The 25,295-nt window shown below is 43.1% G+C and overlaps 1 protein-coding gene across 1 annotated transcript in view; it reads left to right on the top strand.

The window, feature by feature from the left end:
* The window catches only part of BRAF (B-Raf proto-oncogene, serine/threonine kinase), an 805,579-nt gene extending 780,625 nt beyond the window's left edge, over positions 1 to 24,954 (top strand). The window contains exon 19 of the mRNA XM_078668198.1: positions 24,114 to 24,954. Coding sequence (XP_078524324.1) covers positions 24,114 to 24,136 — 23 coding nt within the window. The 3' untranslated portion in view covers positions 24,137 to 24,954. The remainder of the gene's footprint in view (positions 1 to 24,113) is intronic.
* The last annotated feature ends 341 nt before the right edge of the window (positions 24,955 to 25,295 follow it).

Below are 25,295 nucleotides of genomic sequence, written 5' to 3'. Positions count from 1 at the left end.
TGGGCTAGCCCAGTAGTTCTAGTGCCAAAGCCTCACACCCAGGGTGGTAAGAAAGAGATGAGGTTTTGCGTAGACTACAGAGGCCTCAATGCAGTCACTAAGACTGATGCCCACCCAATACCAAGAGCAGATGAACTTATAGATAAATTGGCTTCTGCCAACTTCTTAAGTACATTTGATTTGACAGCTGGGTATTGGCAAATCAGGTTAGCTGAGGAGGCCAAACCCAAGACAGCATTTTCTACCCCTGGAGGGCATTATCAATTTGTGGTAATGCCCTTTGGACTGAAAAATGCACCTGCCACCTTCCAAAGGTTGGTGAATCAAGTCCTCACTGGGCTGGATGACTTCTGTGCAGCTTATCTTGATGATATTGCTGTCTTTAGCTCCACCTGGGAGGATCACCTGGTCCACCTGAGGAAAGTGTTAGAGGCCCTGCAAAAGGCAGGCCTCACTATCAAGGCCACAAAGTGCCAGATAGGGCAGACACAGGTTGTATACCTGGGCCACCTTGTAGGTGGAGGCCAGGTCCAGCCACTGGAGAGTAAGATACAGGCCATCAAGGACTGGACTCCTCCAATCACCCAGACTCAGGTTCGAGCTTTCTTGGGCCTGACTGGGTACTATAGGAAGTTTGTCAGAAATTATGGGTCCATAGTGACCCCCCTTAATGACCTGACAAGCAAAAAGATGCCAAAGAAAGTTCAGTGGACAGCAAGCTGTCAGAAAGCATTCAATGACCTAAAGCAGGCCATGTGCACAGCACCTATCCTAAAGAGTCCAGATTACTCCAAGCCATTCATTGTCCAAACAGATGCTTCTGAGTTGGGTGTGGGGGCTGTTCTGTCTCAACTGAATTTTGATGGTAATGATCAGCCTATTGCTTTCATTAGTAGGAGGTTGACACCCAGAGAGAAAAATTGGTCAGCTATTGAGAGGGAGGCCTTTGCTGTGGTCTGGGCCCTGAAGAAGCTGAGGGCCTACTTGTTTGGCACTCACTTCACCATTCAGACAGACCATAAGCCCCTCTTGTGGCTAAATCAGATGAAGGGTGAAAACCCCAAACTGCTTAGGTGGTCCATTTCCCTACAGGGGATGGATTTTACAGTGGAGCATAGACCTGGTACTGATCACAGCAATGCTGATGGGCTCTCCAGGTATTTCCACTTAGAGCAAGAAGACTCACCTGGTCAAGGTTAGTTTATTGTCCCAAAGTTTGGGGGGGGGGTCATGTAGGAGAGTAGGGTCTGCAATCCTATGATCACCCAGATTTTTGCTTTTTGCTGCACTGGTTTACGACTTTCCCTGGCTGTGGGCCTGCTAATCAGACCCACAGCCTAGCTGTTCTCTCTATCCAAATTGTACTCAGGTACTGAATTGGCACTGGGCCCTCTCCAAGTCCCTGTACCCAGGGCTGAGGTGTACCCAGAAGTCTCCCAGGGGCTGAAGCATGTATTATGCCACCCCTGGGCTGACTAACTAAACTGACACAACTGGCTGCACGACAGCTGGGGCAAGGTGGTGTACTCACCCTTTGCTTTAGATATAGTATACCTATATCTAACCCTAAAAATGGACACACAGATCTCCTATCAGTCACTCCTATGGCAGGCCTTAACAATCCTGAAGGCAGAGTGCTTGGAATCGTGTGAGATGGTGCTCTGGCATGAGCTGAGCCTGTCTGCGGCTTTCGGGATCCATCCCTTAGCCGTTTCCATGATATCGCATACCATATACTCTTAAGTGCATTATAATCCTCGCGGTTATATGCCAACTCTGGTATCGCTTTATCAAAACATGTCGAGTAAGGTGTCATACGAATTGGAATACTAACCCCTCGCCAATTCTGGCGACGGGGTTAGCATTCCACCCTTCTAGAGGGACACGACATGTATGTAACCCCTAACCCCGGTTAAAGTCAAACAGAGCCTCAGCTCCACAAAATGCATGCTGCCACCGAGACACAAGTCTGCCCTCCTGCTGCTGGGAGTCCTCCCAGAGCAGGAGATAAGGACAAAGGGTTTCCTGCCAGGGGCGGTGCCAGCACCGTCCCAGACAGGGTTTTGTGTATTGTAGGTAGGCAGGGCTTTAGAGGAAGGTGACTGCACGTGGCACCCCGGTGCTCACTGTGCATAGGCTGGCTGGAACCAGTTCCAGGGTCACTCCAGACCCTGTGCTGGGGAAAAGCCCGCCAAGGAAGTGGGTGTAACCACCCCCCTCCTAGTCCCACCCCTAGGGCAGGACTTAGTCGCGTGCCAGCCCCTTTTTACAGGATAAAGGTAGGAACTGGCCCCCTTCCAAATCAGATCATCTTTGAATCCTGAAACTACTTTCCACGAAAGGAACTCAAGACTTCTTCCTAAGATTTCTCCCTTGTGACTAAGGAGTAGTCACCCTGCATCCGCAGGCACCATCTTAAGAACACTGCGGTCTGCTGCAAGTCTCTCCTCCGGATCAAGACTGCCCAGCTCGACGAGAACCGGCTTCCCTGGCACCTCTGACCTCTACCTACATCATCAGTCACGCTGAGATTCGTGGGTGTGACGAGACCTCGAGGGACCGGCCATCTTCAAGACTGCACGACTTCTGCACAGCAAGCCCGCCGAGTAATTTCCTGGTGAGTGCTTTAGGGTCCGAGAAGCCCCGACCCTGAGCAGCTCCAGCACCGAAGTGCAGCCTCCCAGCATCTCCACGATCTGCGTGGGGCCCTTCTGCTTTTTGCTGCTCACCGCGTTGTTTGGCTACTAGCCCGCAGGCTTGTGGCCTTCCGAACGACGCCCGACGACAACACTGCTGCTGGTCTGGTTGCTCCAGACTGGCCCTTGCTTCCCTCCATCGGAGAAGTACCCTGGACCCTCCTGGTCCGGCTAAGACGCCATTTTAGGTCCACCGCGTGGGCCTTGCATTTGCCAAGACTTGTTGCCCAATCCTGGGTCCAGCGACGTCGACAGCAAGAACCTTCGTGGGACAGCTCGCACCTCCATCCTGGTCGCCGACAACGCCTCCTGGTCCGAGAGACTGCAGAGCCCAGCAGCGCCCACTCACCTGACTGCGGTGACTTCGCCCGGTGCCATCCTGGTGCCCCCTTAATCACTGGCTAGTGATTCAAGAACTTGGTCCCCTCTGCTTTCAGGTTTCCTTCTTCCTTGATCCAGGCTTGGATCCATCGAACTTTTCTTCACTGGTCGCCTGCCAGCAACTTCCTTCTTCCAGGCTCCTGGTCCGGCAACGAGATTCCCGACGTCTTTTCAGACCTATGCAGCTGCAGCCCCTGGGCTAGGTAACTTCGGCACTTCGGTGTCCCAGCATAGCCTCACTATCCTAGGGTCAGGATCCACTGTCGTTTTCTTCCTACCAGGTCGGGTTCGCCCGTGAACACTAACTTTGCCTTTACTAGCTTCCATAGACTTTGTCCCGCATCCCGCGTGAGAGTGCACACTCTGCACCCGAGTCCCCTAGGTCTCCTAGAAGTAATCTAACGATTCTATAGTCAAGTCCTAGCGATTCCAAAGCCTATTAGTACTGTACTTACCTGCTAGTAATTTCGCATTCCACTTTTTAAGTATATGGTTTTTCGTGCCCCTCGGGCATTTGTGTATAACGTGCTAACTTAAGTATTTTCATAAGAGTTTTGTTGTGTGCTTAGCACCCTGTCCTCATAAAGAGTACAGGGTTGTTGTGATCCTAATAAATACATTGTTTATTTTCATAACACTTGTGTGGTGTCCTTTCACTGGGTGTTCAAGGGGCAATGTGATGGTAAAACAGCTGGCTTAACACGCCCTCTAGAGTCTTAGCCTTAGACTGCTCGTATCCATGCTACTAGGATAGCTGGTCTATAAGGTTGACTTACAACCAATCATCAATAAGGGTTGTTTGGACTGATATATAGTGATCACTAGAATAGTGAACACTGCACATCAGGCCAACTTCTCACATTTACAGGCCCCCTGAACACATGCCTCTTTTCCCTCAGCTCTTCAGCGACTTCATTGCCCAACTCGTGATCAATCACGCCAATATTCTGATTATTGGCGATTTCAATTACTGGCCGTCTGATGTTCATGAAAGTCAATCTTCCACAGAATTTTCCGACTTATTAACTAGCATGAATTTCTCCCAGCATGTTCATTCCCCTACTCACCACAAAGGTCACATTCTTGACCAAGTCTGGACTTCCAACCTTGACATCTCCCCTCCAGCTGTTTTTCCATGTTCATGGTCCGATCATAGCTTTGTTTCCTTTCAACTGCATCTTCATATATCATGCTCTCCTCCCCTTGCTAAGAATCTTCTTGCCCGCAATTGGAAAAGATCAAATCCCCTTGACTTTCACGCCATCTTGGCTTCCACTGCACCCTTGCCATTGGATTCGCTAAACGATCAAGCAGATCATTTGGACGAATGGCTTCGTCATGCTAGTAATAAAGTAGCCCCTTTTAAAAATATCAAAGCCAAGCGCCCTCACGACGCTCAACGGTGGTTTACGGACCAACTCAAAATCGAGAAACTCGCTTTGCGGCAAGCCGAACGCCGTTGGAGCCAAAATTATGATCCACAGCTCAAACTTTTCTATATCAACTCCCTAAAAGTCTACAAAAAGTCGATCATGACAGCCAAAACGGTCTACTTCTCTCAAAAAATAATGGACTCCCACAGCAAACCAAGGACATTTTTGCAATCGTCAATGAGCTCTCTTTGCCCGATAGGGTCACCCTTCAACCCCAACCCACTCAAATCCTTTGCGACTCGCTCAACTCATATTTTATTGACAAAATCATCACCATAAAAAACAATATCCCGACCCCTGCATCTCCTCTTCCTCCTTCCCTTCCCCCCAGGAACCCTAACACTCTGTCGGAGTTTCCTCCGATCTCCCTTCAGGAATTTTCTTCTCTTCTTTCCAAAGTCAGCTCAGGCTCCCCTAACGACTGCTGTCCTCCATTGATCCTGAGAGATGCTTTTCTTGCCTGTCCGGGCCCCCCACTGGCATTACTCAATAACTCCCTTGCTATTGGGGAGGTTCCCCGTTCCTTCAAACAAGCAGCTGTTCTACCTATTTTAAAAAAAAACAATGCGGACCCCACAATTTTAAGTAATTATCGTCCCGTATTTCCCTCCTTCCCTACTTAGGCAAGATCTTAGAGACCTATGTTACCCGCTGCCTGAGTTCCTTCATAGAAAAATCCTCTTTCCTCGACCCCCAACAAGCCGGTTTCAGACCCCTCCATTCAACTGAGGCGGTCATTGTAGCAGTCATGGACGCCCTTAGGAAAGGTGCCGATAAAAACATCTCTCAGGCCCTTATCCTTCTAGACCTTTCGGCTGCATTCGACACGGTCGATCATGCTATCTTGATCGATCGTGTCCACAATGCTGGCATTCAGGGGGTGGCCCTTAACTGGCTCAGATCATTCCTGGACCAGCGCTCACAAGCTGTTCACCTGTCTACTTTCTCCGCACCTCTCACATCTCTTTCCTGTGGTGTTCCCCAAGGTTCTGCCCTATCCCCTCTTTTATTTAATTTATATCTTCAACCTTTACTCACGTCCCTCCGTAATTCCCCTATCACAATTTTCAACTACGCGGATGATCTTCAGTTAATTTTTCCGATTGACTCTTCTCCCTCCACCCATCTTAATTTTCAGTCCACTATGCTGACTATTGCTGAGTGGATGTACCACAGCCAATTAAAATTGAACCCCACAAAAACAGAACTTGTACTCATAGGGGGTCCCACTCACCCCTGGAATTCCACCTTCTGGCCAATCGCCCTGGGGGCGGCACCCACTCCTGTGAGAACAGTGAAGAGTCTGGGGGTGATTATCACTGAAGACCTTTCGATGAGACCTCAAATCAACTCGGTCACCTCATCCTGTTTTTTCCATCTTAGGCGGATACGCAAAATCAGCTGGTTTCTTACCAGGGAGGCCTTAATCCAAGTCATCATCGCCCTTATCACCTCCAGGCTCGATTACGCCAATACGCTGTATGCAGGTATTCCCGCATGCCACCTACATCGGCTGCAGCTGGTGCAGAATCAGGCAGCCCGCCTGATTTTCCGCCAGCCTAAAAACCAGCACGTCACTCCCCTCTTGCGCAGTCTTCACTGGCTTCCGGTCTCTAAGCGCTGCATATTCAAGCTGGCATGTTCAGTTTTCAAAGCCCTCTCCGAGGCAGCTCCGGCCTTTATCTCATCCGCCTTGACACGCCACATCCCCCTCCGTGCTCTTCGCTCTGCAACACTCAACCTCCTAGTGGTACCCAAATTCAAACGCAAAAAACACGGCGGCTTGAGCTTCTCTGTTTTGGCCCCTGTCACTTGGAACTCTCTGCCACCTACACTTCGTCTATGTCCCAATTATGACTGCTTCCGCAGTTTATTAAAAACCCGGCTCTTCCAGTCTGCCTATAACTAACCCTCCCCATCCTTGATCACTGTATTTGTCAAGAGCGCCATGAAACCATTGGTGATAGAGCGCGGTATAAGTAATTTTAACGTAACGTAACGTATTTTGATTTGGAGGGGGTTTATTTAAGGTTGTTTATACATAGAAGATACACCTAGGCGCAGGTGTAAGTAGATTATGTGCACTGTTCCCTATGGCTCTACTTTCCTTCAGGGAACCCTCATAACCATGACGTTCCCTGGCATAATTAAACAGTAAACGGGACACCACGTATCTTCCTTCTAATTAAACAGGAAGGAAATCCCTTCCAACTTAACAGACACAAACACAGAGACAAATACACAAAGCAAGGCAGAATTTCAGAGCACCATCATGATGCAAGTAAAGTGGACACCACACAAAGCATGCTGCTGTTATAACCACCACCCAATTTTACTCATTGGCCAGACACGTCTCTTTGTGGCATAACACAGAATACCAAAAGTTAAATACCACAACATACCAGTAAACACTGGCAGGCCAATTCACACAACCATGGAAACAGCAGAAGCTTAGGGAGGTACGTTTCAATATTCACTCAATGTTCAGTTTTAACAAGTATCTTTCAACCCACACACTTATCCCACCAGGGAAATCTTGTGTTTTAACAATGGGGATGAGCGTGTGGAGGTGAAAGACACTCTTTGCCATTTTTTTATTGCAAATTGGCAAGCAGAAATACACAGACAACGCCAGTAGATTAGGAGATGGTGTATTCCAAGTTAAATAGATACATTAATGACCCCACCGGGAGCAGGTGTAGTAAGATGCTCAGCCCTGGTCCTCCCATTAACTGGCAAGAGGGGCACATTAGTGCCCCATTACAAAGACCCAGTGCGAACGCAAATACAATGGAACCATTAGCAAATGTCCATGCCCTTGATGGACAAGCCAGTCTAAGCCATTGTACACCATGAAAAGCACATGAAATCCAAGGGTTAGAAGGGTCTGTCATATAGTCCACTCTCTTTAGTTACCTCTTCTTATTGTACTTTGTTGAACAATTGACATGAGGACTTTGAAAACTCATGAAAGCTAGTGCCTAACCAGATTCGACTAAAAGCTAACTCTATCCATACTTCTTCTTGTACTTAGGAATTGATGTCTTGATGTTTTCTAGACCGTTTAAGATTGCTGTCTCTAGTAAACCTAAAAAAGGATAGAAATGCTGCATGATGGTGATGTTCATTGTATTGCTATTTTGTTTATCTATGTCATTTAACAGGCACCCGCCATATGTGTAAATTGTTTTTGGTACTGCACCAACTGTCAGTATCCCAAAAAAACACTGAAATGGTAACACAAACACCACCAGACATATTTCAAGCTTGTTGGGACTTATCAATGAGATGAAGCATCTCACCCTCTAGTCGTAGCTAGATAAGCGTATATGCCTATCACTTTGGCAAAGTCACTTAGGTAGTTTAAAACAAAGAAAAAAGGTGATGGATCAGTATGCTAGAGCCAAACTAGATCACTGATAAATACTCTTGCGTCCATTCAGTTCCTCAATTTCGCAATTGCTTAGCTTGTCACTGTCAAACAAGGACTAAATATATGCAATTTCATTTTGAAATTAACACAAAGGGAACAAATAGATGCTGCACAAAGGTTCAGGCACCTCCATCTAGCCTGTCTGATTTGAGATGTTCAAAGGTAGCAACAAAGGCAACCTTTTAAAGCATGTCCCTCAGGTCAAATAGGCACCAACATCTATTCTCTAATTTTCTTATATTGAAGAGCAATCCTTACTAACTTGAATAGAACAATTTGAGCAACAAAGGAGAATTTTAGAGTTTTAGCCGTTCATAAAGGTATCTTCATCAAGTTACATATCTTCATACTCTCAATACAAAGGAGCAGAGAGCATCTTTGATATTTGTAGTAGAGTGATCACTTCCTATACATAGTTCTTGCACTTGGCACGAAGCCTTCGCCATGAACGTCCACCAAATACATGTAGTGACTGCAGACCTCATGAGGAAACAGATTTACATGTGCTCTGACTTAGCAGACAAAAGGCTAATGAAAATGATCACATACAAAAGATTTTCATGCCACAGTCTCAGAACGTCAGTGTTTGTGGCTCTTAGTCTATATTTTTTATCAGCACGTAGAACATTAGTCCCTGGAAGCAATTAGGCCTATGCAAATTAGACTTCATCTTGCAAATGCAAGACTCTTCTCTACCCAAAAGACATATGTGTTTGTTTTGTTGCTGGATCAGTCAATAGCAAATCGAATGTTCTCCCTATTGGGATCTGTTGGGTCATGATTGTTTATTGTTCTCCACCCTTGTAAGCACATAACGCCATGGCAAGACCTTTTGGAAGACCAGTGGATCTAGTCTTCAGGCAACATGGATGGCAAGCTGCACCTTATCACTCATGGCTCCCCTGTCTGTTTTATGATGGTATTTTAGGCATCATAACATCTCAAACTAGACAATAGTGAAGCTAAGATGTTTGGGAGTTCACATGTATCCCCACCAAGTCCAATGACTTTGTCCCAAAGGTGCTCTAAAATCTTTTTTTATTCCTCAACAACATCTAAAGCGAATCTCATACAACTGGACAATGACAATTATGCACCATTCCAACAAGCAAGGAAAAACAAAATAAGAACCTTCTAGAATGAAAACAGATATTTTGGCATTTAGCTTTTGGCACAACTTCTTTTAGAAAAAGTTGTGCATTCCCAAGTGTCCTGAAAGCAGAATTAGGCGACTCTACACATCCTTCCCCGAAGAAAAATATGAGTGCTACATGTTGTTTTCCACCAGTGTGATATTTCTCGAAAACCTATTTTCCAGCTGCAAAGATGTCTTTTAATTTTTGTTTATTTTCTTATTGGAGTCCTGTTTAAATTATACAGAAAGACAAAGTAACAAAGAAAAAGGAGCAAAAACACACATATATACTTGATAATTAAATTACCCATAGTAAATCTAGAGATTGATAAATGTACCTATCTCTACTCTACTCCACTCTTCTCCACACTTTAGCTACAAAGGATGCCTTTGTTTTATGCCTTTTTTTTAAATAATACATATCCATTATCTCATGGCACCTGTATTAGATATTTGGGGGGCATTTGTTCCTTCCAGTGCCTTGCAATCACTGAACTAGCCACAAATATTGCAGATAAAGGGCCCTCATATTGACAAGTCAAAAAGATAAGGGATCCACCCTTATGGGAAAGTATAGAAGTGTTCCTCCAGACTATGTGTGTCTCCTACAATGGTGGAAAGTACACAGCTTTGTTTAAATACCCCTCACACACCAAAAGGACCCTTAGAGCATGCTTCATCATCTGGGTCTTCCCGCCCCGCTGCGGGACGGGCGTGCTACAACCTATGACTATGTGGGAGCACTGGTTATGAAAAACAATACTGGTGAGTGAGGGGTATTTAAACAAAGCTGTGTGCTTTCCACCATTGTTGGAGACACACGTAGTCTGGAGGAAAACGTCTATACTTTCCCATAAGGGTTGATCCATTTGTTTTTTTGACAATATAACTCGAGGAGGATGTATCCACCTATTCTGCTCTCTTGAGCATTACCTCTTCACTCCCTTCTTGGGTTTCTTTGATGGACCTCATCTTGACATGCCTCATCTTTGTGTTAGAAAAGTGATTTAAAGACATTATTCCAAGAACATATATGTGCACGCATTCTGCTTCGCCACTTGCACACTGTGGACAAATGCCCATGTTGGATTCCATTTTGCAGTCCTAAGTGGTGTCACACAAACATCAAGGATAGTTTTGTAATTTTGCAGTTGATACTTAAGTATTGAATATGATTTATACATTAACTCCTTATTAGGAATACATTGAATTTTGATATGTAGCCAATTTGATCATTTTATTTCCCCGGTTCAACCCCTTAACCAAGTTGTTGTCTATAAAATAAATATATAAATGTCTTGATTTTAATAGAAACACTATCGAAGAATACATTGTTGAGTAGGGAGGGGTTAAAATCCAATTGGCACATTAGCTGCATCCTAAGTATAATCCCTGAACTGCTGCTTTATAAAAAAGGAAAAAAAAGAAAATCTGTTGCTTAGTGATTCCAAATTCCGTATGCATATGATGAAATAAACCAAAACCATGAGCATCGAATAGTTAATGTACAAATTGAAGCTTAGCTTCTGCCCATATTAAATATTAGGAAAGAGGCCTAATAGCGGTAACAATGGATTATCCCAAATTGGCCACCATTTGTGTTCTCTGGGTGTATTAAGAAATGTGTTAATACATCCCCAAACACTCATCAAATAAAATAAGACCTTTTATTGGAGGTATTTTGGATAAAGATGTGCTTTGTCAATTGCCTTAAAATGTTCTTTTATTTATATTAATGAAAAAGTTTGTTAACTGATTAGCTACCGCCGTCTGACTCAACTCATTCCCTAATGCGGACTAGTAATTCTGTAAAAAGTGAGGAAGGGCCTGGCCCCTTGGTGACGAGTAACCTCCAAACATTTTAAAGCATGCCACAACCTTTTATGGTGAGAGGAAAACAGGTTTGGAAGAACATAAAAAAAAGTACAGTAGATTCTGAAGTATTATCATTTTTATCATGTTTCTGCAACTTCTTTGAGTTGATGTAAGATGTTCTTCAGGAGCTTGGTAGCTTCCCTCAACCTGGGTTTATAATTCAATTGAAACACCTAGATGTACTTCTTGGACAATGTGATCCTGACATATTCCTGAATATTAACGTGTTTTACGTCCTGCCGATTGTTTTCACCCTTGCCAAGGTTTTAGAATTTTCTGGCGCTTTTTCTGTGCCCAGCCTCTTTACCATACCTTTTTATACTAGTTCTTCCAGTTCTCTAATTGCTACTCTTGGGTTATTTGCGAGAAGTAAACCAGTTTATGCTCAACATAAAGGACGGTCAGTCAGTCAAAATAACTTTATTAGGCTTCAAATAACAGCCATAAAAGTGCATTCGTTATTTCCAATATCATAAATTGCAGCAATACAGATTCAAAAGAACTATCAAGACATGCACAAATGTAAAAGAAACTATTAATTTAGAATGACCGAAAAACTCCTTTTGATACTGAGAGGGCATAATATTTCCTTATTTTCAGGGCACTTAAAATTCATAATGTTTAAGCAAATTTTATCAGAATACAGTTTTTGAGAAACCCTTAATGCTTGTTTGGCCCTCCTTATCTTTGAGTCATGTAATAAAGACAAGAGATAGCGTTTCTCAGGGTCACTGCTTTTTTGCGAGTAGTTGTCAGAGGGACATTCAGCATGGTCTTCAACCCAATTCGGGAATGCCACCAAGAAATCCTCTGTATTCAAAATAAATCATGTTAAATAGAGTCTGTGCTGGGGGGTTCATAACTCTCCAAAAAAGTGTCCGCCCCTACCACTGTGAGCAATTCAAGGTGGCAGAGAACTGTAGATTTACCATCAACTTACTTATTGACGTTGCTTGTTCAGGACTGTTGAAAGCTTTTATCCATCTTCACTCAAAAAGTAAATTTGTAACCTATGCTAACCGTGGGATAAGGAGCGTCGTTTCCAGATTCATGAAGTCCTTTATGATCTGTTTTGTGAAGCTTAGGTGCTGTTTCTGCCAAATAGACATCCACATTACAAGTGGACTAGCCTTTACCTGATCATCCAGAATGATAAACCAAGCTTGTCATGATGTATATAATCGGAGCGGCCCTTCAGGACCGCCAGCAGTCTCCATGTAAATCAGATCCCTACTTTTTTCAGCGGTCAATATTCTGGTACCCCAACAGGGCAGATGATAACTAAGAAGGTACCCCCTATATTATTTTAGGTCCTAGAGGAGGGGGAAGCAACACAAAACTGTGAAAAACCTCTAAACCTACCAATATTATTTATATGGCTGGCCAATAAGGCTACTACATGAAACATGTCCCCAAAATATTTTCTAGACCAGAATGAATTCATAAAACTGTATTTATTATTTATAAAAATATTTTTGCTTTTTCTCTTTTTCAAAAGTTCATTACTATACATTGACACAAAACATAGAAAAACAACCATACAAAATAATCAATAATATCAATACTTCAATACAGTTTATGAGCCTAGCTTCATAAATGGCTTGATACCTCAGTTAGCCTTACATGACTAAATGGAACAGACAGTTCAATTTCATAAAATGCGAATAAACAATACATATACAAAAAAAAGCAAAGATAAAGATAACCTCACACTCATCCATCAGACCTGCAGTCATACATATCAACTAGCTTATCCATACTATCATACATACAACCCTAAAAAATAAAGGCAAGACAATTCAAAACATAAATGGGATCCAATGAGTCAAGAACGAGACACTGATGGTATAACTACCTTGTGCGGATACATCCCAGCAGTTTCTTCTCTTGTGTGTGTCTCTGACAGGATTCCCGTATATGTTGAATATAAGTCAGCACCGTATCTAAAGATGGACTAGCATTTACTTCTGTATAAAGAGAGCATATCTTTAACAGGCTTATGGCCTGGTTTTTGTGCAAATCTGAACAATGCCTCTACTGATCTCTCAAACTGCTAGGTTCTGATGTTAACGAAATGGTGCCAAGTAAGTGAGTAACTAAAAAGGATACCTAAATAGGTAACGTTTTGACCGTCCCAACTACAGAATCCTCAGGTAAATGTCAGCAGGTTTTTATATTGTTTGAACCACAGATTATAGTGAAGTTCTAAATAAGGTCAACTTGAAGATCCAAAGTATTCATAAATAAGGTAAAATGGTTTAAAAGGTTTTGAAGGCCGTTTGCCGTTCTCGCAAGCTGAACTGCGTCATCCACATACAACTCGAATTGGTGCTTATTCAAGTGGAAGGTCCTTTCCATATTTATCTAGGTAGCTGAAATGCAATCTTGTTGAGCCCCTCTAACTGATTCCATAGCTTCAGTGCATTCCACATTTCGCCCAAAACAAATCCTTGCAAAGCATTCCGGTATATGTTTTTTCAGCAAATCATCTCTGCCATTATGACCCATAGCTATGAGCGATTCATTCTAGTCAATCCATGAATGCCAGATGAATGGGTGTTTAGCAGTTATTAAATACAGCTTTAGGGACTTTCTGCTGATCATGGACCATGACGGAAGCCATATTTTATATGAGTCAACTTAGCTTTCAAATCGGCCTAAGACTCAAGCCGAGCCAAAAGGACACTACCTATGATTGGGTGGTAACAGGCAGAATAATTTCTATAATCCTTTTTAGGTCTCGTCTAGCGTTTGCAGCGCGCATGCGCTACTCTCGCCATGACGAGGGCCTTTTGGAATCGATACGGATTTCAAAACGTGCACACAGAGAGACAGAAGAGACGGTAGATGTGCACACGGGGATTGGATGCTTTACTGGCGGCCTGACACTCTGGGGAATTTTTTTTTCACCACCATTAAAGCATTCAGTCCCGCTGTTATCAACATTGCGCATTGTGAGCGCGGGCCGCCTAGGTCGCGCTTGTTCATTTTTCTTGCGCCTTGGTGCGTTTGTCAAGGTTTAAGTGAGCGCAGGCCGCCTGGGTCGCGCTTGTTTATTTTTCTTGCGCCTTGGTGCGTTTGTCGAGGTTTAAGTTTCAGTCGGTATAACGGGTCGATGAGGTGCAGGCACATCCCTGCTCTGTGGATGGAAAACTCGACTCCACTCTTTATTGAGAGAAGAAGTAAACAGAAAACTGGGAATGTTTGAAATTGGCGCAGGAGCTGCGCCCTCCCTGGAAATGATGCCACGTAGGAGGTGCCGATGGGGCGCAGCTCCTTTCTACTCCAGCCTCCCGCTCCAACCACAGTTTCCATTCCCGGCAGCCTGTCGTTCTCCGAATCCCCACCTCCTTGCACTACCACTCCGTACCCCTGTCCCTTACTGTGAGCGCATGCTTGTTATATTTTAGTTGTTGAATGGGAGCTGTCAGTGCACCTCTGGTTTGTTCATTTGCCACCTATTGCCATTGTTATTTGTGGCTTGATTCAGGCTTTATTTTGAAGGCGTGGGCGCCCCGTGCACGCTCAGCTGTGGAAACTGGTTTGCAAGTTACAGTGGAGGGAGGGCAGGGCGATAAACTGCAGGCCTCCCACACGAAAAGAGGGACAAAGGTCTTCTTTTTCATTTAATAGTAGCAACTGCAGTCGGAATCTCGAAGTCCATCCACCAACAGATGGTCTGCCTTTCAGTTAGAATAAATGGTGCTTTAACTGTCCCCACATGCAATGTCAGGATGACATTAAGCACGCTTGCTTGTAGAGCCTGGAAGGAGGGGAAGTAAGTAGGCCACAAGGTGGACGGCTGAGCACCCCCGCACAGCTTGGTTAGGCATTGCATCTCACGTTACCTCCTCATGTAGGAATCCAGCAGTAGCCTAGAGGAATGGCTAGTGAGTCACAGCTTGCAAGCCACTAGAACAATCATTAAAAATGCAATAGGTCTTGCCTTTGATTAGGTTAACGCCATTTGCTTTGCTAATGGTATTGTATAGCAAAGCAAATGGCTTTAACTTAATAAAAGGCGAGACCTATTGCATTTTCAATGCTTGTTGAATATGGGTACCATAATAGCTTCCAGACATCTAACTTGAAACAGACGTTTAGTGACAGACCTTAATACATTTATTATTATGTGACCCCCATGAATCTAAATTGTCTTTTTAAGATGTCTACCAGTATTCCATCGTGTCCTAGGGCCTTGATGTTGGGGCTTTCCTTAATGGCTAGGATTACCTCTGCCACTTCAAAAACCGGGGTGAAAGTCCTAAAACCACCTTCATGGGCCTCGTTTTCCTCCACAATTCTCTCAATATCCTCATGTGAGGGAGAATATAGCTGGCTGAAGTGATTTACCCAGTTTTCCGTGGGAATCAGAGTTTCCACATTTAGAGTAGCATTCTCACTAAAAAAACGTTGGGTAATAACCCTCCCAAATGCTCCTCTGTATTTTAATTCGCATGCTCTAAAGAGATCTTGCTATGCTTGATTTGTGTTATCACTCTCTCTGGTATATCGAACTCTTTATAAAGCTTTTGTACGTTCTCCAACTTCCTCGTGAAAGAGCTCCTAGTACTTGTAATTGTATGTGGGCCACCGAGCAGGCTCTATATAAACCTTCTGTGTGGCTTTGTAATTCTTATAACTTTGTTGGTGGTCATTCTATGTGTTAGCGATGCACCAAGGGACGTTAGGAGTTCATTTGATCTCGGTTGGATCTGTCTTACAATCTAATCAGGCTCCTCAAGGCCCACGGAAATAATGTGCATCAGAGATCGAAAAAAATGTTTAGGATCCAAATAATCCATTCGAACAAAACACCTTTATTTTTGCATTAGTGTACTTATGCCTGTGCAGGATCTATTGCAGCAATATCTGCAGGCAGTTTCAGCTTTACAGAAAGTGGGTTGTGATCACTACAACATTATGCAGCAATATAAAAATCATAGACCCAGAAATAAAGCTCCTGGGAAAATAATATATAATTAATAGCAGTACCAAACCCCCACTAATAAATGAGGGCATCATTTTATCCACTGCTGGAAGCTCTTATGCGGCAACTAAAAGATTATAGTTCATCAACAATCAATTGAGAGCCTCACCAAATTGGTGATGTTTAAAGTGCCTGGTATAATTGCCGTCAATATCGGCCAACCCACAAACTGCATCTGTCATTTGTGCACACACAGATACATTAAAGTCTCCTACCCAAATAATATTGACTGCTGACTTACTGTTAAAAATAAACGTATCTTATTCACATTCTAACTCATTTATTATTGCTGTGTTACGTCTTGAATTAAAGTTATAGAATAAAATAATCAATACAATACTTTTTCAGGTCGACGAAATGAACATACAACAATTGTTAAAAGAGTGAAAAGGCAATAATTTTCATATTGCTAATTTTAGAGGTAGTTGAAGTTAAAATACAATTCTGTAATTGGTAACTATGACTGCAACATTCTAAGAAGCTATCTAAATATGACTGCTTGTGTAGTCCTGTTTTCGTGATAAACTGATTTCTGTATCTAGAGTAACTTCAGTAGTCACAGAAAGAGGGTCAGAGTCTAACAAGATGTAGCCCATTTTTGCAGACGGTGTGATCAGCATTGCCGAAAAAGGCAATCAGTCAGTCTCTTTCAGGGAATTGAATGGGGAGAAAGGGTTTATGGTTTCTACATCATATACCATGGCAGTCGAACTTTTGACTTCTATCCCAAGGGGTCTTGTACTTCTGCGTTAGACAATAAAAGCTAAAATTAGCCTTGGGGAAGTGTCCTAATGCTATCGGCATGTGCAGCGGCTTGACTGCAGTAATATAAAAGGTGTTTAACAACAGTAGGATTCTTCAAATTCACCACAGCACAATCCCCATTGCTACTGTTAAGACTTCGATCCACCCATGATACCCTTTTGACCATGTTGATTTCCCTGTAAAGGTCAAATCTGTTGCCTGGGTGTTTCTTGAATCAATCACTATTTTATTGAGTAATTCTCTCCAATGTTCCTCTTTTGTTTGATACATGGTAGGGATATTTTCAAGAACAATCGCATTAGTTGTGGATGCTGGGGATAGTTGTAGAATGACCGTACAATGTGTCGATTCATTAAAGGACTTTAAAGATCAGTTGGAGCTTGATGTTATAGGAGCACTAGCCTGCTTAGGTCTTGGTTGAGAGGTGGCCTTCTTTATCTTCAATACTTACCTAGATATTGGGTTATCATTCATCTTCTCCAACTAACGGTTCTGTTTCCCATTATTTATCTGGGCAGGCCATTATCTAGATGTTCCAGAATTTTGGCTCCAAGACTTTTCTTTCACTATGTGTGAAATTTTAGCGTTCAGTCTATTACTTGTCAAACTTTCAAGAAACCCTTGCTCCAAGTTGCCCGCTCTTTCTAGGACCTCGTCACAAAAGCATTTAATTCTCTCCAAGTTTTGGTTGACTTCTTTAATGATGTTCGCATCATTTTGGGAATATCAGTGATCAGCGACTCCCCACCCTCCTTGACTATCTCAAGAAGCTTAACTGACTTCCTAACACTAGTTCTTTTAGTAACAGTCTGCATGACATGAATATCATCTTTTTTCTTTGGTGGGGGTGAGTTGTCAACTTGCAGAGCGCTATCTGGGATGATTAAAAGAGGGTAATTAAATATGCAAGGATTGATCTTTGGGCATTATCAGCTCTTGCCAGAGTTGTTGTTTTACCCGACTTAACAGAAGGATTGATAAGAGTCAGTGGTTCAACTTGGACTCAAAGGAGTGTGTATTGGTGCTGGGCTTCTAGCCATCCTCAATCATACAGCACACTGGTGAGAAAATTGGAAATTGAAGAAACTGTTTTCACTCTCTGATCTACCCGGAGCTCCCCCGTGGACTTAGTTGATTTTCTCTTATCCAAAGTATCAGCACTTCACCTTCCCTCTATTGTGGTTGTAGGAAGACAACAATCATACGATTTTTAATATGCCCCTGGCACCCTCCTGTGGTTAAAAGTGCTCCACGTTGGAAACCCGACTCATGGGATCATGGTGTTGTGTTGTGGAGGATGTAGTCCAGGTGCAGTCCGTGCAGCAGGCCCCCTCCTGCTCTCAAAATCGCTTACACAATGGGGCACTGCGTCCTGGATTCGGTGGTGATGCGTTGTAAAGAATGGGAGTCTCCTAGCAGTTTGTGCAGCGTCCCGCACCATGGGCACCCCCCCCCTGCATTTAAAAGCGCATTTCAATGGTGCCCCACCCCCTGGATTCTGTGGTGTCGCGCCGTGGGAGATGGAATGTGGTGACTCCACACTGGAAACTTTACTACATGTAAGTACCTTCTTGAATTGGGCCTTGAGAAATGATTTATATTTAGATAAGCGTTTTGTCAGGATGCTAGAGTACATTTTAGTGTCTGCTCCAGTTAGTGAAATGAGCAGATAAGATGACTGTTTACTAGGTAGTTTCCTGGTATTTCCACTCTCCATTATTGTGATTATGAAAGTGTACAACAGGAGGAGAAAATGCCAATAAGCACAAAATAAAGCTGTGCTAGTGGTGTCCAGCGTAGGTTGTAATATGCACTTGAAATCACCGACATCCATTAGAGAAACAAAGACCCAGAAAGCCACCAAATAAATTATTTATTCATTTCAGGCTCATCCTCATTAATCATAAACCAAGCAGCTAGAGCTGACCACTAGGCCTGTAGCTGAAGTAAGTATCAGCTCTGTGTTACTACAATGTACACTAGGATTTAAGGCTGCAGTAGCCACTTCTGTTTTTTAAGTACCTTGTGTTGTGTATATTTTAAAATGTATGTTACTATCTATAAAAGTCGAAATGAATCACCTGAAGACAACCTATGTCTGCTTTAAAACTGTCATCCCTGACCTAACTGTTTCCTCGACGCATTCAAGTCTTTAATATTCTTAGAAATTGTACACAAGTATTCCTGCATATAAATTAATTCTTATTTATCTTTTAACAGTTGTATAAATTAGTGCTACCACATTTTCTCTCCTACTTTTCTTTCCATCTTCCAATCCTCCCTTACCACCACCCATCTTTTCCCTGCTTTCCCTGTCTTACCCCATTTATCTCGCTCTCCAAACACCTTATTCCACCGCCCTGCCCCCCTTGATAATGTTTAGAGCGTTGGCAGGCGTTCTTCCATGACGATGCTGAGCTGCAAGCTATTGAGGGCCATGAACAAGTATCCTTGTTCGTTCTTATTTTTCTAAGAATCTGCTCAGATTAGCAACTATGGATTTTCAGTCTTGAGCAGAAATGTGGTCCTCTGCTCTTTCCATGATGCCAGTCTTTACACGACATTAACAATAACAGTAATTTCAACATGATTGAAGTTCTGTCATATTGTGTGTATTTGTATAGCGCACAGCTCACCCGGGAGGGTATCCTGGCGCTATCCTCCGTCTTGAGCCCTGATCATCCCATAGGTCAATCTATCCCACCTATTCGTTTTTGCAGAAGAGACCTTGGTTCCCACCTTCATTAAAATATTTCAGTTCTCCTCGGAAGAGTATCTTGAGTCCGATTGCTGCAGCACTTGAGCTTGCGCTCCCTGAGCCTTCTAATCGGCAAACCAACTTTTCATTATTCTCCTTCTTTGGGTGTTTCAACTGACTCATCAACAAAGATCTGAACTGTGTAACTGGTGGCAGACTTATAAATCTTCCTCTTTGTGTGGGGAAGAGGTGTGGCGCCGCGGCCAGGGCGACTGACTCCGGAAGCTGGGGATCACGGTTCGATCCCTGGCACCGGCGGCAGATTAGTCCAGCACCATGTGACTCTGGGCAATAGCTTGCTTAATCTTCCCGGCGGCCCCCAGCGCCTAGAGACCCTAACGGGTGATTGTGCGCTTTACAAATGTGGATTATTATTATTATTATTATTTGTGTTATCAAAGACAAGTTGCTTTGATTCTAAAGTCGCGAAAGCTAGGCAGTATGATGCATGGAGGTTCTCCAGCTACTACTTGAGGGAACATAGCCCGGTGTGCTCTAATAATCATTAAATCCATAATTGATTCCACCTTCAGAATTGATTCTTCAATAAAATCTGCCAGGAATTGGTTGGACCATGTCTAGTCTTCTGGGTCCTGGGGGAATTTTCAAATCTCAATTACTACCTGCTTGAGCAATTTCTAATCTTTCCTTGGTTATTTTCACAGCTCTGTAGTACTCTCTTTATACAACTGTTTATAGTTTATATCCTCTGTGGTGATTTTCTCTTTCACTGCTTGAATCTTTTTTTAGGACGCCTTGCTTTTTCAGACTTGCAGCTTTCAACTTATCGCCCTCAAATAGAACGTATTACCCCGTGTGGCGCCGCGGCCAGGGCGACTGACGTTGGAATCTGGGGACCACGGTTCGATCCCCGGCTCCGGCGGCAGGTTAGCCCAGCACCATGTGACTCTGGGCAATAGCTCGCTTAATCTTCCCGACGGCCCCCAGCGCCTAGAGACCCTTACGGGTGATTGTGGCTTTACAAATGTGGACTTTACTTTACTTATTGTATCTGTGTGTTCTTTTTTATAGAGGTCAGAATTGGATACAAAAGGTTAGAAATATTGTTGGCGCTACCCCATCTTTACATAGTCTTCTCCTCCACTATTGATACTTTATTTCTACAATAATCCACTAAGACTGAGCATTTCCATACTAAATTAAAGGAGTGTGCTTCTCAAAATCTAGGACATTTGTAAAGGGCATTTGTATATATCCATGCTACACATTTGGGGATACGGTATGCCCTGTGCGGGAAGTTAAATTGCTGCAATTTAAAATTCGCTCATTTTTTTCCCCTCGGGGTGGGCAGTCCAATCAGTTCTCCTATTCCAGGTCATACTATCCCGGCGCAGGTCTTGGGCCCACATATTTATTAATTTATTTGAGGGGTTTTCCATAGCACAGACTGTCACATGGCAGAAGGTGTCAGAGCTCTTTGGAAAGACAATAGAGAATACAACCGTTCTTTTGTTGCAGTACAGTGCCAAGTCTACATTTTTAAGCCCCAGGGCTTCAGATGAGTTGTTTTTAATTCCAGAAGGTCCATGAGCAGCACATTTTTGGGGGATACAACAAACATCTTTATATTTTGGTGTAGATAGTTGACATTTAATCTGTTCAGAGTATGGATGAGTGCTTTCTGACTTTGATTCGTCCTGCTTGTTCTTCTGGAACTGAGTTTAGTTGGTCTAAGTCCGAGTGCCATTTCAGTGTGAGCAGTCATTGGATCCATGAAGTTCCCTATGGGATCTAGGATAGTATGTATAACTTTACATGTAATGCCCTCACATCAGTATGGCCTCGTGATGGAGAAGATTTTTCTTTTCCAACTGTGCATTCTGCGTGGTCACTCGCCAGCCCCACCCTTTCACAGATCTACATTGATGCCAACCTCCAAAGCTCACGCAGGAAATGCTGTTGTTATGTAGGTCTGCCCTTGCAGTTCTTCTTTTGTTTCCAGGCCGTGATTGGCAGAGTCTGCACCATTTGCTGACACATCTGTGACCTGTGTATCGTTCTCCTCATTGCTTGGACCACGGATCATCAACAATGATATCAGGGCCTTGCTGCACTTGTAATCTACGGGCTGAGGATCTCAATTCCCATCACTCCATTCTACCTTCTTGGCTTTGAGGGAGGCAGGGATCCACCCTCAGCAGTCACCTTCTATCAGGCTCTCTCGATAGTCTGCTGGTGTGCTCTTGATGTTTTCAGTAGTGCAGATCTCTTTATTTTCTCATTATCTTTTTCCGTTAGTAAAAGCAGCGTTTTACAACCTAGCCTAATCTGCAACCACACTGATTCAAACATTTCTTGTCAAATTGAGCATGATTGCAGTCATTTCTGAGTGGCCTCGCCATTGATGGCTTCCAGATTTCTTCGACTTTTATTAGATTAGAAAAAGAAACATTGACGTGCATGCTGGATCTTCTCTTCAGGCTCTGTGGCAGATTTCACAATCTCAGCCAATAGTCCTTGACTGTGGTAGCTTGGGGCATGGAAATCTCCAGTCTGCCAATGTGAGTTTACTGTAGACTGAATAGTCTGAAAGGTCTTTACCAGGTTATCTCATGCCTTGAAACGAGCCACTGCTGATAAAAAAAAAATAGTAAGTACTATATGGGATTCAAAAAAGACAATATTACCCACTTGTCTCTATTGGTCTTATTCTAGTTTGAGCTTTTACTCAGTAAAGTTCGCCTAACTGCTGTCATTGCTCACAGGAAGAATCCTTTTCATAGTTATTTTATGCAGTCCTTGTGATAAAGGAACTCTTGTTGGGCCTTATTTTATTCTTATTACACATTTTGCACATTTCTGGTCCTTTTTAGGTCAAGCCTAGAACAGCGCAGCTGTTTGCTCGACTTATAGTAAAAGGCATCTCGAAAGTGCTACTCAGGATTTCATGCCTGGCTACAAGCTTGAGTGCGCGTGCACGCGCGCAACAGCCATCTGTCTGCTCTGTCACGGGTCATTAAATTGCTTTCCTCTCTGCCTCCGTCCGATCACTTTCGCTTTCGTGGCTTGGCTTGTTGCTAATGTTTTCTGTTGTATATTGCTGTGAAACTATGGGGGAGTTCTTTCGGAACTGAGGAATACAAGCTCGGCATAATTCTATAGAATCTATACTGTAAGAACATTCATACTGAAATGTTTAGATGGAATTTTCGCTCGTTCTCACTGAACATAATGTTCAGACACATATCAACTTTACTGTGGCGTCTCTGAACTGCACAATCGCAGCAGTGTAATGGCCTGTCGAGCTCACAGGGATGTGATGATATGCTAAAATCCGTGCTCTACTTCCTTTGTTAAGGGTTTCGACAAAGAGCTCTTGTGAAATATTAGCCCCTATTGATACTTTCCATTTGAGATGTATTTATTTATTTGAGAGCATTATATAGCGCTAGCTTGCACTAGAACACCAATATTCGTAACTTGGTGACTTGCGATGCAACAGATTAATGCAAGAAAATAGTGTTGAAAACTATTGTTTTTGACTTGTATAATTTGAGGACTCTTTTTGCAAGTTAGGACAATCTCAATTTACAAAGGAGTTATTTCTATTGGAAGAAGCATTAGGACAAAGCCTTCACAGAAAGAGTGCTGCTCTCTGTTAGAATATGGCGGTGCTAAGTGAGGTGTTAAAAAAAATAAAGCGGTAGTAAGCATTTTTCGTTTAGTATGTTTTTTGAAAGTTTGTGTTTCTACAATTTGCAGGTGCCTCATTTGGGGCGATGGCAGTTCCTGGCCAGTAGTGGGGTCGGCTGACGCTGGCTAGGAGCCCTGATCTTTTTATGAAAAGTCAACTGTCAACAATGGGGACTTCCACTGGCAGCAGTGCCCACCCATCATCACCAGTAGAGTGAAACAAGCATTGGCATAGCCAATAGTTCTCGCCTTTGGGACCTTATAAGTGTTTAGCCACGCAACAGTTGATGTTGTTGCACCAAGGATATTGTGCTGCATAACTAAATACTTATACAGTCCCAAATGCGAGACCTATTGGCCATGCCAGTGCTTGTTTACTTTTTATCTGAGAAATAGAAATGACTGTGAGTCAAAGATGTTTTTTTCCAACGCTGACTGGATTACATCAAATAATGGATTCAGTGATTTCATGTTGCTTTGAAGGAGGCATTCTAGAAACTAACATGTTTGTTGAAAACACAAATTGCCACTTGAAAATATGTTCTGTGATCCTGGACCTCGTTGAAGATATTCTGTTTTTATAAATTCTGTAAGGTCACCAGTGGTGATCAACAAGGAATTAAAGTAAGTTCGTATTGTACTTCTACTAACCTAATAAAATAACTGCCTCTGGCATTACCATTAGAAGTGCCTCCTGTCTCACTTCTAGACATACATATCACATGGCCATTATTTTCTTATGCAGCTTCAACACAGTCCAAGAAACAGAATCAAGATAAATTAACTGAAGGTTTCTTACATCAAACGTAATTCAAATTAACATGATTTGCTTAGTGTGTCTTTTCTGTGTGGTTGCCTGTTGTAGGTCATTGTCAGCATATGTGGGTAATTACTTTTTCTGTATTAAGGATATACCTGAAACCGGGGTGTTTTTATCCATCTTTGATTCTTTCTATTGGTGTATTCTAAACAAGTCTCTTGTTCTCCCAACAGGAGAATTCTCAGCCTTCAAGTAGCACCACCTCCACGACAAGCACTTCTTCTGAAATTCCTTGAGTCTCTCAGAGCTGGAACTCTCTTCTGTTCCATAAAAACATATTTAAGAATTGACACCCATTACTAGGTTGGAGCAGAATGAACTACCAGTCCTGGTGCAGAGGGGCCAAAGGAGGCACCCCTCAGGAACCTGAACACTTTACCGACAGTGTTGCACCAACACTCAAACCCATGCGTCCTCTGCAACATCATTCTTGGGTGGAGAGGGCATGCACTTTGACCGTTGGGCGCAGAGACATGAAGGGAAGGACTGCTGCTGCTGCTACTGCTTGGGAAATCTGCTTGGAATGGTCTGCAGGTTGCCTTTCTCCCTATAACAAAATTCGGGCTCTTCATTCAAGGGAAGGCTATTCCATCATGTGCAAGAAATCACTCTTCGAACCTCCTCTTGTGATTTACTCTTACTAATCACCTGGGCAAAATGCAGCATCTCTTTTTCCTGAAAATTCGGCCGTTAAGCATGTGGAATCAGTCTACCCGAAAAGAACTGATTAAGACTGGGCGAGGGAAGCTGCATGAAAAGGGTTATGGGAATTGAGATGCTGTATCCTTGTTCAATTTTATGCTATCGCCTGTCCCACGATGACTCTCTCTCCTTTCTCGCTTTGGCCATGGGTCTGGAAATTCCTTTCATCAGTCCAACAACAAACTAAAGTCTAAAATGTAGCAAGTGATTGTATTTTCATTGCCCTTCCTGGCCCACGTGTAGATAACCAATCCTGCTCCAGGAAATTATGGCCAAGTCTGGGGCCTGATAAACTGCAGACATGCACTGCAACCGGTGATTGTGTTGTCTCTTCTTTTCATTTATGTTTTTCCTTTCATGGAGCACATTACGCTTAAACATGTTTTCTATACAGTTTAATGGGAATAGAAACCTATTCCATTTTTCAGCTATACTCTTTCCACATCTGGAGAGCAAGCAGAATATATTATTTTTGTTAAATAATGCTCTAAAAACGTATGCGTACAATATCAGGGATATTTCCGAAAACACCAAAGCATTTAGTCTGTGAAACATATATATTGGGTTTGCTTCACGTAAGATTTGCTGGATGTTTATAATTGCTGCTGAGAGTAGGATTCATTGCCATACAAGCCAATTATGCCTCTTCTATT

This window comes from Lissotriton helveticus, chromosome 1_1 (assembly GCF_964261635.1).
Source record: "Lissotriton helveticus chromosome 1_1, aLisHel1.1, whole genome shotgun sequence".
In the NCBI taxonomy this organism is placed as follows: Eukaryota; Metazoa; Chordata; class Amphibia; order Caudata; family Salamandridae; genus Lissotriton; species Lissotriton helveticus.
Note: the sequence above shows the minus strand (reverse complement) of the source record. Positions and strands in the feature narration are given on the sequence as shown.